The sequence below is a fragment of the Chiloscyllium plagiosum genome, unplaced genomic scaffold (assembly GCF_037043375.1).
Source record: "Chiloscyllium plagiosum isolate Xiang-an unplaced genomic scaffold, Cpla_swu_hap1 HiC_scaffold_24, whole genome shotgun sequence".
Lineage (NCBI taxonomy): Eukaryota > Metazoa > Chordata > Chondrichthyes > Orectolobiformes > Hemiscylliidae > Chiloscyllium > Chiloscyllium plagiosum.
Genome location: NW_028270162.1, coordinates 47,249,124 through 47,262,228, shown reverse-complemented (window position 1 = coordinate 47,262,228; position 13,105 = coordinate 47,249,124). Strand labels below are relative to the sequence as shown.

Here is a 13,105-nt window from a genome sequence, read left to right as displayed (position 1 = left end):
TGTTTTTATTTAAATTTTTCATTTCTCACTTTAAAAATATACCGTCTGTGTCTTGAAATCCCCACCGATGGAAGAGACACCTGCCATTCACCTTATCTATACTCCTCATTGAGTATAGATAAGGTGAATCTCGATAAGGTCACCTCTCAACCTGCTATGCTTAGGAATAGGGGTTTGCTGCAAAAAAAGTTAATTGTGAGGAAGAAATTATACCGTGAGGCCTACGAACAGCACTAGGTTGGTACAATGCCACTGTGATCTTTCATTGTGAAAAGCCCAGTGTCAATGTGCGAGGATGCTGCTGTTTGGAATGAAATGGACAACTGTGTTCCAGAGTGTTCTATATTTTGAAACCAGCTGCCTCCAGCGTAACAGGGTAATTATTACTCTCCTGCAGGCTCTGTGGCACTCTGCGTATTGATGCGACTGGACAGTCATTAAAAACGGGTTTTTAACCCAAACTCCTGTGCTTTTCCTCATGGCTTGTCGTAATCTCGGCAGAAACTCATTTCCTCACTCTGCCTCAAGGGATGGTGCTCATATCATGGGACTATTAATCCAGAGACTCAAATGATGTTCTGGCATCAGGGTTCCAGTCCTGCCATGGCAGTTGGTGGAATTTGAATTCATTTTAAAAAAAAGTCTGGAATTAAGAGTCCAACAATGAAACTACTGTCAATTGTCCAAAAACCCATCTGGTTTACTAGTGTCCTTTAGAGCAGGACACTGCATTGGTCTACATGTGACTCCAGACCCACAGCAACATGGTTGACTCTCGGCAGTTAGGCCTGACCAATGAATGTTGGCTGAGCCACTGATGCCCATATCCCATGATGAATTTAAAAAAAGCTTCATGGTGCTAATCCAGAGGAGCTCCAGAAAAATTTGCAACCTCTTTTAAAATGAATCTTCCTCTTCCTTTGTTTGATAGTTAATTGACATTCTTTTAGAAATGTGTCCAGCTTGAATTGGCAGCATATAGAATCCCTACAGTGTAGAAACAGGCCATTTGGCCCATCAAGTCCACACCAACCCTTTGAAAAGCATCCCACCCAGACTCAGTTTCCCATGGCAAACCCACCTAGCTTACATAACCCTGGACACTATGGGCAATTCAATATAGCCAATCCGCCTAACCCGCACATCTTTGGACTGTGGGAGGAAACCTCACAGACACAAGGAGAATGTGCAGCCTCCACGCAGACAGTCACCCAAGGGTGGAATCGAACCCAGGTCCCTGTGAGGCAGCAGTGCTAACCACTCGGCCACCGTGCTGTATGTCAACTCTCCCAGGTCTCGATGTTCACTGACAAATGGAGATTTAGCGCACTGTGATTGAGATACCTTTGAAGGAACCAGTGGGCTTCCTGCTCTGCCACTTGTACCTGGAGTCTGTCTGAGTAGGCAAACAGAATTCACATAAAAGCAAAATAAAACACGTGAGTGCTGGAAATCTGAAACAAACCCAGAAAGTTCTGAAGGATCTCAGCAGATCCAGCAGATCCATGGAGAGAGAAACAAAGTTAACATTTTTGAGCCCGATACGACTTGTCTACAGAACTGTTCGATGCAAGGTGCCTCTGGGTCATTGGTCCCTCTGTCTGTGTGGTTTATGTGAGTGCTGCACTCTAGCTGAAAATGGTCAAACCAAATCTCCTGGCCCTGAAGATAATATTTTCAGAATCAACCTGCTCAGAGATAACAATGGGTGGCACGGTGGCTCAGTGGTTAGCACTGCTGCCTCACAGTGCCAGGGACCCGGGTTCAATTCCACCCACTGACAGGTGTCTGTGTGGAGTTTGCACATTCTCCCTGTGTCTGTGTGGGTTTCCTCCGTGTGCTCCAGTTTCTTCCCACAACCCAAAGATGTGCAGGTTAGGTGGATTGGCCGTGTTAAATTGCCCATATTGCTCAGGAATGTGCAAGCTAGGTGTGTTAGCCATGGGAAATGCAGGGATAGGGTAGGGGGTGGTGAGTCTGGGTTGGATGCTGTTTGGAGGGTCAGTGTACTTTATGGGCTGAATGGCCTACTTCCACACTGTAGGGATTTTATGATAATTAAACATCTCCGGAGCAGGTGAGACTTGAACATGAATATCCTGGCTTAGAGCAAGGGATGCTACCACTGCGTTACAAAGACCTCTTCCATAAGTAGGGTTGATAAAACTCATCTTAAACATTGAGTGTCTGGAAGAAGTAGTCCCACAAGGGAAAGAGGTAGAGAGTGGCACAAATTGAAAGGGGGGAGAGTTTTATATCGACTGACATTGCTCTGAGAATTGAGGAAACTGTGCAATGAATGACTCTTTCAGACACACTATTTTACAGCGAGATAGAGTTTCATCACACTCATTGTGAATCTGGTTTGTAGATAGTGAAGTAAGAAAATGCCCTTTCAGAAGTAAGAGTGTGACCCCTGGCCTACAACCTTCTCAATCACGAAAGCACCTTTTATTATCATCTTTAACGAAGAACCTTTGTAAGATCTTTTGCAGACTTTTTGTTGTGTGTTTGACTCATTGCAGAGACTTACTGTGACACACAATAGTCTTGTATTGTGTCGAGGCAAATTTTTATCAAAATACCCATGTAAAAGCAAATGGCCATCTTGGGAAGAGAGGGGCAATGACATTTTAGCAACACTATGAAGCATTTGACGTAAATTTACATCATGCTGATGCAAGCTGCCAGAATGATAGAGCAAGGTTTAGAAATCGTTTTTGGTGCTGATGTTAATGTGAAGTTCTTTAACACAAAGCCAAAAATCTTAAATTAATCAAAACACATACGTAATAGTAACAGGATAACGATCACTGATGCAAATTATTCTGTTTAGGGAGAAAGATTTAAAGAGGAAGCAGGTGATTAAAACGCAAAGCAGCTGGGGTCTGCAGACTGGAGGTGATGTGTGGACAGAGTGTGGTGAGGCGCATACAGGGTCATTAGGGCTTTGTCAGTATGATGCACAGACAAAGGAGAATTCGGTAAACTCTTGGATTTTAGTCTGTGAAGTCTACTAGTAAGAGTTAGAGTGTGATGTACTTTAGTCTGATACCATGATAATGAGCCAGCAACCTGCTATACATCAATTCCAGTTTTCATTTTGATCGATAATCAGATTGAGAGGCTGCAAAACAAGTCGGTACTTCACTATAATCCATCTGATATAATCGTACAAACACAAGATCGACCCACTGACTGAAACAAATGGCACCATTTTTCATTAGGACTGGAGATCCTTACACAACTCATTCTTCACAAGCGGCTCTCCAACCTCTTCATTTACAACGTTAAGCCACTGTGCTGGGATTGCCCCATGCTGCCCCTAACCCATCCTCATCAGCATTATAGAGGATGAGGTAGACCCCCTCACCAGCACCATCATATCACAGCAGTTAGGGATTGACAATGAAATGACCACCGTGCTGATTTGCCTGTGTTTGAAGATACAAGATCTCTCAAGAGCCTGCCACAACAATTGAAGTATTTTCAGAGGGTCTTTCTGAGTGTGAAGAGAATGAAAAGAAGCATCGTCTCTTGCCTCGAAATTACCCTGAGCGATGTTCGAGGAGGGGAGGTTCTTGTGGTGGAGTGGGAATGTCAATACCTCAGGGCCAGAAGCCCCAGGTTCAAATCCCATTGCAGGTCTGGATGGCCACACAGGGTGCTTTGTAACGGGTTTGATGAGGTTCAGTCTCAGCCTGTAAATCTGTCCCACCTTCCCGATGGCCGGCAGTAAGAGCAGGAGAGATTCCTGGTCAGCCAACCTCCAGAAGGCAACAGCAAACATCTGCAGCAGCTTGTCATGCGCAATTACAGACCAGTGCAATGGTACATCATGGTGACCAATACCCTGTTAGAATCCAGAACCTGAGGGTGTTGCGGACAGAGGTGTTGGGGAGTCAGTGTCTTTGTCTGTTCTTTGACCATGTTTGCTATCCTGTTTAATTTAAACAGCACACAGCCTCCATTGAAGTCACTCAATGCCAAGCTACTGAGCCCTTGTCCTCTACAGTCAGCAGCAAGCATTCCTGGGCTGTGGTGCTGTTGTTTCTTCAATAATGAATGTATTGAATCTGTTGTTGCAAACTGAGCTTACTGGGCTTCTTGCTTCCTTGTGCTTTATTTTCAGTGGGTGGCCATGTTGATTTTGATGACTTTTTGGAACTGATGGGACCAAAGCTTTTGGCGGAGACGGCTGACATGATTGGAGTGAAAGAGCTTCGAGACGCTTTCAAAGAGGTGACTGTTTCAAAGATTATACCATAGCCAGAACTGGGACTTGCCCAACCTCCTTCCTTACCTTGGAATTTAGGGCAAAGTCCGTTCATACAATTTCTCCATTATTTCCATTAAGCTCATTGGACAAGTCACCAGCAGAAACTCAGGCATTGGTTTGGGTTTATATTAATTGAGGCCATTCTCGAATGCGAAAGCCAGTGGGAAACACTGGATGTGCCTGTATTTCAGAGGGCCATATGGCCTTTTCTCATCTCCCTTCCATTCTGTTTACTCAAAAGAGGGAGTATTACACAGAGGGGATCTCTGGGACCATAGAGTTATGTCACCAGTGGACAGGTGTACTTCTAAGTGTGGAAGACGGTCACACAGACTGGCACAGGATAGCGCCACATTCATCCATTGAGTTTGTTTCTGTTCAGGAGGAGAAAGGTCAGTCAGCGCTCCCGTTCCTGGTCACCATTAAGTACATCCAGATGGGTAAGCATAGAATCAGTCATTCCTCTAATTTCTGTAAGGTGCCAGCACTCACACGGGCCTAACTACTTTAACACGGTTGCTTCTTGCTATTCCAGGGATGAGTTTACATTTCCTCCACACAAGAGGTCCAAATAATGATAACATCCTGGAGACATTGAATCTCTACAGTGCAGAAAGAGGCCATTCAGTCCCTCGAGTCTGCACCAATCCTCCACCCTTATTTCCTCCAACTATTCCACCCTTCACCTGCGCATCCTTGAACACTATGGGCAATGTAGCATGGCCAATCCACCTAACCTGCACAGCTTTAGACTGTGGGAGGAAACCCGGAGCAGACACGGGGAGAATGTGCAAACTCCACACAGACAGTTGCCCGAGGCTGGAATCAAACCCGGGTCCCTGGCGCTGTGAGGCAGCAGTGCCAACCCCTGTGCTGCCCCAACTGTAGCTATTGGTGCAGCCTTCACTGCATCTTGGGAGTGAGGTCAAAACAAAACAATGACTTCACGGTGAAAGCTTCTCAGTTTGAGAGGTTGAACTCTCTCTCACTGTCCTGTACTGTCAGACTCGGCAGTTTGTTAATTCCATGTTGCCAGTCCTCCTGGTACCTGGAGCAATGGAGGGTGACAATGAGGTTTGGACCTAATGGATTCTTGCTCTTTAAAGATCACATGTAGTGTGGGGTTTCCTCAGATTCTGACACAGAGACTGCTTCTCTTTCAACTTCATGTGAAGTCCTGCTGTGGTATTAGATGCTGAGTTGGGGATTAAGCATCCCTTGCAAAGTGAGGGTCAACTCACAGAAAATTGCCCCTTTTTATTGGAAATGAGCCACATCTCCAGAACACGAGCGACAGCTGGAAAGGAAGAGAAGAGGGGTCTGCATTTATATGGTGTCCTTTGGAATGTCCAAAAGCGTGTTGCAATCTGCAAAGTATTTTTTTATGTGTATCAACTATTACAAAGGAGAAAAGGCAGATACCAGTGTGTGCACAGGAAACTCCCACGCACAGCTATGCCATCTTGTTCAGATCCTCCATTACAAGTTAGCCTGGCCCTGGGTGACTCTCCCCCCCCCCCCCCCCCGTTGTTGTTTGAAATAATGCCAATGGGATGGCATTCCTGGTTTCTCAAATGCCCACTGCAACTTCAATGAAAGCCCTAAAGGGAGCTTTCTCCCCATATGGCCACAACTTTCCAACTAGCAGTAGGAATTCAGGAAGAGGAAGGGCCGGCAGATTATCCCCTTCAGACGGTAAGAGGACGAGGAGTCCTCCATTACTGACCACCCCCCAGCTTCTTCTGTCAGTTTTGGCAGCGGCCATTGCTCCCAGTGACCTCACCAGCCAGTGTGCCAGCTCGCTCTCTCTGAGTTGGGGCATCTTCCTGGGTCAGGGACAGAAGCCATGCCTCCCAGACAATGATCATGCCTCGGGGTGTGTTTAATATTCAGCAACGTGTTCCCCACTCAGACTCTAGGTGGCAGAGCAGGAAATCCCATCACCAATAAAATTCACCTTGTGGGATATTCGATATCCAGGTGAGAGAGCAGACAGCAGCTCAGATTAAGGTCTCTGAAAGATCAGAGATCTGTCAGTGCATTCTGCCTCTGTATGCATTACAGGTATTAACCTGCTATAGATTATATACTCAAATCCTGGGACTGGGACCAGATCCAATAATCTTCTAATTGGTCAGGGTGCTGCCCCTTGTACCACAGGTTCTGATTGGTCAGGGTGCTGCCCCTTTGTGCCATGGCTTCTGATTGGTCAGAGTGCTGCCCCTTTGCGCCACGGCTTCTGATTGGTCAGGGTGCTGCCCATTCTACTACAGCTTCTGATTGGTCAGATAAAAATTAAAAGTTGAAGGGAATGTGCATGGGGAATTTCAGAATGACTTGATGTGTTGGAGTACTTGCAACAGCCAAATCCTGTTAATAGATGTTCTAAACTCAGACACCACGGTATTCATTAAACACAGTTTGACACAAACGGAGATGGAGAGATCAGCACGACCGAACTGCGTGAAGCTATGAAGAAATTACTGGGCCAGCAAGTTGGACACAGAGATATTGAGGAAATCCTGAAAGATGTTGATCTGAATGGGGATGGGCGTGTTGACTTTGAAGGTAAAAGCTAACATTGTTGGATTAGCGTTGTTCATGTTTCATTAGCTAGGTTTTCATAGTGTGTTCACAGGTCCTGCCCTGTGTCCAAAGACCAACACAATTAGTGTACAGAAGAGAAAGGGTTGGAAATGGGGTCAAAAACAAAGCATAACAGGTTTGAGAGGACTGGTGACCAGGGTAAAATTGGATAGTCCTCTGTAACAGAAACCGGGATTGCAATGTGTGAATCCTGTATATGTTTGGAAGCAGCAGCTTGCAATCTCCATGGGTCTACAAATATTCTCATGCACCTGGACAACATAACTGATCAGAGCATAGCCCCTGAAGTCAGAACCAAGATCCTCAATAACTTTTCAAACCATCAAAACCTTCTGCTAACACAGGGAAAACATCACTCACCTGAAAGTCGTTGGTGAGCGTAATATTTGTACGTTTGCTGCCAATACAACTCTCGGTGGAAGTATGAGTAGGAGAGGGACATAAAGAGGCATCGAGACAATTTAGGCAAGTTATGAGTGGGAAAATACCTGGCAGATGCTCTATAACCATAAGATCATAGATATAGAAGCAAAATTAGGTCATTTGGCCCATTGAATCTGCTCCTCCATTCAATCACAGCTGATATGTTTCTCAACCCCATTCTCCTGCTTTCTCCCTGTAACCCTTGACCCTCCTAATCAAGAACCTATCCATCTCTGTCTTGAATACATTCAATGACTTGGCATCCACCGCCCTCTGTGGCAACGCGTTCTACAGATTAACCACCCTCTGCCTGACGAAATTCCTCCGTAACTCCATTCTAATGGGTTGTCCCTTCCCCCTGAGGCTGACCCCTTGGGTCCCAGTCTGTTCTGCTAGTGGAAACATCTTCTCTGTGTTCACTCTATCCTCTCTACCCTATCCGCTCTGAATTCTGTAAGTTTCAATTGGATCCCGCCATCCTCTTTCGAAACTCCAGCGAGTACAGACTTGGTCCTCAACTGCTCTTCATACGACAAGCTCTTCATTCCCAGGATCTTTCTTGTGAACCACCTCTAGATGCAGTCCAGCACCAGCACCAGTTACGGGGCCCGAAACTGCCCACAATATTCCAAATGCGGTTTGACCAGAGTCTTACACAGCCTCAACAATACTTCCTACTCTTACATTCTTGCCTTCTTGAAATGAATACTAACATTGCATTTGCCTTCCTAACTGCCAAATGATCCTGCATGAACCATGACTCCCATGTTCCATTACGCTTTAGATTTCCAGAGCATTTCCTCATTTAGAAAATGGTCCAGGCCTCCATTCTTCCTACCAGAGTGTATAACCTCACACTTTCCATGATGTATTCCATCTGTCAACTCTTTGCCCACTCTCCCAGCTTTTCCAAATCCTTCTACAGCCTTCCTGCTTCCTTTAATATGACCTGTCCCTCCACTTATCTTGATGTCATCTGCTAACTTAGGGTCAGTGCCCTCACTTCCTTTGTCCAGATTCCTGCTGTATAATGTGAATAGTTGGGGTCTCAACCCTGAACCTTGCAGGACTCCATTAGTCACTGGCTGCCAACCTGAAAAAGACTCCAAATGTGGATAAATGTGAAGTTGTCCATGTCGGTAGGAAAGTAGAGTGTTACGGAAATGGTGATAGATTGGGAAAGGTGAATGTACAAAGGGATCTGGGTTCCTTGTCCATCAGGAATAAGCATGCAGGTGCAGCAAGCAGTTAAGGCAAATGGTCCAGTGACTTTCATTGCAATAGTACAGGAAGAAGGGAGCCTGACTGCAGCTGTGCGAGTGCTTGGTGAGACCCTAGAAAGTTGTGTACAGTTTTGTTCTCATAGAATCCCTACAGTGTGGAAACAGGCCCTTCGGCCCAACAAGCCCTCCGAAGAGTAACCCACCCAGACCCATTTCCCTACTCTACATTTACCCCTGACTAATGCACCTAACCTAAACATCCCTGAACACTATGGGGCAATTTAGCATGGCCAGTTTACCTAACCTGCACGTCTTTGGATTGTGGGAGGAAACCGGAGCACCCCAGAGGAAACCCACGCACTTTCCCATTACTCTTGGTTCCCAACTGATCAAGAATCTGTCTGTCTAAATGTACATAAGGGCTCTGGCAAGGACGTTCAATGACTCTCAACCCCCGAGAGAAGAAATTCCTCCTCATCTCTCTCTTAATTGGCATCCCTTTATTCTGAGACTATGCCCTCTGGTCCTAGACTGCCCCTTGAAGGGAAACACCCTCTCAGCATTTACTCTCTCAAGCCCATTAAGAATCCAGTTTGTTCCAATGAGATCACCTCTCATTCTTCTAAACTCCAGTGAGTAGACTCCTAACCTCTTTAGCCTTTGGTCATAAGACAATCTCTCCACACCAGGGATCATCCTAGTGAGCCTTCTCTGAACTGCCTCCAATGAAATTTTCCTTAAGTAAGGGAATGAAAACCACTCACTGTACCCCAAATGTGGTCTCCCCAGCCCCTTGTACAGTTGCAGTAAGATTTCCCTACTCTTATACTCCCATCCCTCTGTGAGAAAAAGGACCAACATTCCATTAGCCTTCCTGATTACCTGCTGCACCTATATTTCGTCCATGAGTGTCCCCGCGTCCCTTTGTGCTACAGCTTTCTGCAGGTTTCTTTTTCCCTTTAAATAATACTTTGTTCTGTTGTGCTCCCTTCCAAAACGGACAACTTCATATTTTTTCCACATTTGTTCTCCATTTGCCAACCTTTTGCCCACTTACTTAAACTATCAGTATCCCTGCCATAACCTGCCTTTCCACCTGTTGTAGTGTCTGTGAATTTGATTACGGTACACTTGCTGCCTTCCTCCAAGTCATTGATATATATTGTCAACAGGTGAGTATTGATCTCTGTGGCACCCCGCTGGTGACAGGTCGCCTATCTGAAAAATAACCCCTTTTATCCCCAGTCGCTGTTTCCTGCCCATTAACCCATTCTCTATCCATGCAAATATATCACCTCCAACACTGGACTTTTGACTCACTGTTTAAATTTGTCGTCGTAGCTGCCCTTTCCAATTTGATTAATCTAATCAACATAAAGATGAAAGTCACCCATAATTATTTCCCTTTCTTTTACATGCTCCAATTATTTATTGATTTATAGCCTTTCCCACAGCATGGCTAATGGAGTCTGAGGGTCTGTACACTACTCCTACTAATGTATTCCTTCCCTTGCTATTGTCTACCTCCACCCAGATGGATGCTACATCATCTGATCCTGGGTTCATTATCTCTCAACTGTTCTCATTTCATTTCTTCTTAACAGTGCAACTCTACTATCTACCCCTCCTGTTTTTCTGAAAAATCAAACCTTCCAGAATGTTCAGTTCCTGGTTTTGATCTCCTTGTAAGCCATGCTTTCAAAATAGCTACGAGATTATATTCAATCTCGTTATCAATTCACTACTTTATTTGTCTACCCAGTCCGAAGACATGCTAGGTTAGCTAGATTGGCCATGATAAACTGTCCATACTCTCCAGGGATGTGCAGGCTAGGTGGATTAGCCATGGGAAATACTGGGTTATGGGGATAGGGTAGACGGCTGGGTTTAGGTGGGATGCTCTTTGGAGAGCTGGTGCATACTCGATAGGCCAAATGGCCTCTTTCCGTACTGTGGTGATTCAATGATTATTCCAAATGCATCATGCATTAAGATACAAAGCCTTTAAGCTTATTTTGTTACTGAACGTCCCTGCACTTTCATGGTTCCTTGATACAATATGACATTTACGCACTCCGTCTCTTCCTTTCATTGACTGGTAACTACCAGCTCCATCATTGGTGCACAATCCTATCTTATGCTTTACCCCACAGCCTCCGTGATTTTCGGTGTCATGGTGTATGTGAAGAGAGCAGGTGCTGAGATGAAGGATCAGACATGATCAAGCAGAGTGGGTTCAAAGGGTCCACCCTGTGCAGTTTCTGCATTTCTGTTCCATTAAGTGACTCTGACTGGGAGCCCTCCTGTTGCTGAATGTTGCTGCAGTTTCCTCAGGCTGAGACCGGGCATATTGACGGTGTTGCCAGGAATGGAGGGCTTGAGATACAAAAATAAGCTGAAAAGACCGGGTGTTTTTTTTCACTGGAGCTTCTGACGTTGAGGGGTGACCTTGCTGAGGTTTATAAAATCATGAGGAGCGTAGATAAAGTAAATGAGGAATAGGTCTTTTCCTTAGGCTGGGGGAGTTCAAAACTAGGGTGTGTATCTTTAATGTCAGAGAAGAAAGATTTAAAATGGACATGAGGGGCAATTTTTTTAAAAAGAGGATAGTTGGTGTGTCGAATGAACTTCCAGAGGAAATGTTGGATATGGGTACAGTTACAATGTTTAAAAGATGTTTTGATAAGTACGTGAATAAGAAATGTTTGGAGGGATATGGGCCAAGAGCAGGCAGGTGGAACTAGCTTAGTTTGGGACTATGCTTGACATCAAAACGTGTGCCGCTGGAAAAGCAGTGAGTCGGGCAGCATCCGAGGAGCAGGAGAGTCAATGTTTTGAGCATAAGGCCTTCACCAGGAATGAGGGAGTGGCCCGAGGGGGCTAGGGTTAGGGGGATAGTAGCTGGGAATACAATAGGTAGATGAAGGTGGGGGTGATGGTGATAGGTCGGAGAGGAGGGTGGAGCGGATAGGTGGGAAAGAAGATGGACAGATAGGAAGATGGGCAGATAGGAACAGGTCAAGAAGGTGGTGCCGAGTTGGAGGGTTGGATCTGGAATAGGGTGGGGGGAGGGGAAATGAGGAAACTGGTGAAATACACATTGATTCCGTGTGCTTGGAGGGTCCCAAGGCGGAAGATGAGGTGTTCTTCTTCCAAGCGTGGGTTGGCGGTGGAGGAGGCCCAGGACTTATATGTCCTTGGCAGAGTGGGAGAGGGAGTTGAAGTGTTCGGTCAACGGGCGTTGGGGTTGTTTAATGCATGTGCCCCAGAGATGTTCTCTGAAATGTTCTCTTCAGTCCTCTTTCTCCCAGTATGGTTAGCATGGACTAGTTGGACCAAAGGGTCTGTTTCCGTGCTGCATTCAGGTCAGTTTTGTGCACTGACTGGCGTGGCCTTTTCCGCACACGTTTGGAACATGCTCCCTACATCTCTGCCGATCTCTTCAGCCAATGAGCTGCGACCAGCTCCAGGAAGGTGGGCCTATCGTTGACGCCATTTTTGTTTCTGGAACCACACCTCTAGTCTCAGAGACATGGGCGCAACCAAAATTCCCGAAGTTCTCCACTGGCAGGTTTGTGCATCTGTCTTAGACCTATTGACAGGGATTTGTTCCTATTGATCAGCCAATAACTTTGTTCCAATCAAGAGGCTACTAGAAGGTAGAAGGTGAATTAGATGGATTGTATAGTTTTTGTTGAGCTTCCATTAAGCTAGCAGCAGGGGTAGGCCATTCAGTCCCTCAAACTGTTCCATCGTTCTAGAACTGACTTGTCTTTCAACTCGACAGAAACAGATCTCAATGAAGCAGCTCTAACCTGGGAGCGATGGTAAGCACTCTGGACTCAACCCAGCAAATCTGATTTCAGATCTCTAGAGAGCCTTCTTTCGGTAGGGTACAGTGGCAGTGTCTCTACCTCCTGAGCCAGGAAGTCAGGATTCATGTCCCACCTGCTGCAGAGGTGGGTACTATCACCTCTGAATGGGTAGATTAGGAAACGGTAGCTTCCAGGAGGCTGCCGCCTTAGGTGGGCAATATGGCCTCATGCTGATGTCACTGGTGCTGGTAATCCTGAGAGAGACAGAGAGACCCGGGCTCTGGGCCATGGGTTTAACTCCCACCATGCAACTGGAGGAATTTAAACTCAATTCATAAAGATTGGGAGGGTAACTATCATCCCATCGTCGATTGTTGTAAAACCCATCTGGTTCACTGATGTCTTTCAGTAAATGAACTCTCATTCTCCACTGGTCTGGCTGACCTATGACTCTAGTCTCATAGTAGTGTGGGTAGGTGCAGTCTGAAATGCTGTTATGGACCCTCAGTATACTTTAAGAAGGTAACCTAAACCCTAACTGTTTCTTGTTTTAAAGGTACAGGAAGATGTGGAAGTGCCGCTTTCCAAATGAAATGTGACTGGTCAAACTACTCAACATTAAACAGAACACAATTTATTTAAACACTATGGTTAAAATACAAACAAAAGAAAGAGGCATTTAAAGTAGCTTAACTATTAGAAAACTTAACTGAATAATAGATACAGTACCTATTACTCATTAACTGTTCCAGTATAGT

At 45.5% G+C, this 13,105-nt stretch overlaps 1 protein-coding gene across 6 annotated transcripts in view; it reads left to right on the top strand.

The window, feature by feature from the left end:
* The window catches only part of cabp1a (calcium binding protein 1a), a 189,593-nt gene that overhangs the window by 104,873 nt on the left and 71,615 nt on the right, over positions 1 to 13,105 (top strand). For all 6 annotated transcript variants that reach the window (XM_088000134.1, XM_088000135.1, XM_088000133.1 and 3 more), the window contains 2 exons: positions 4,133 to 4,242; positions 6,700 to 6,847. In XM_088000134.1, the coding sequence (XP_087856260.1) occupies positions 4,133 to 4,242; positions 6,700 to 6,847 (258 nt within the window). The remainder of the gene's footprint in view (positions 1 to 4,132; positions 4,243 to 6,699; positions 6,848 to 13,105) is intronic.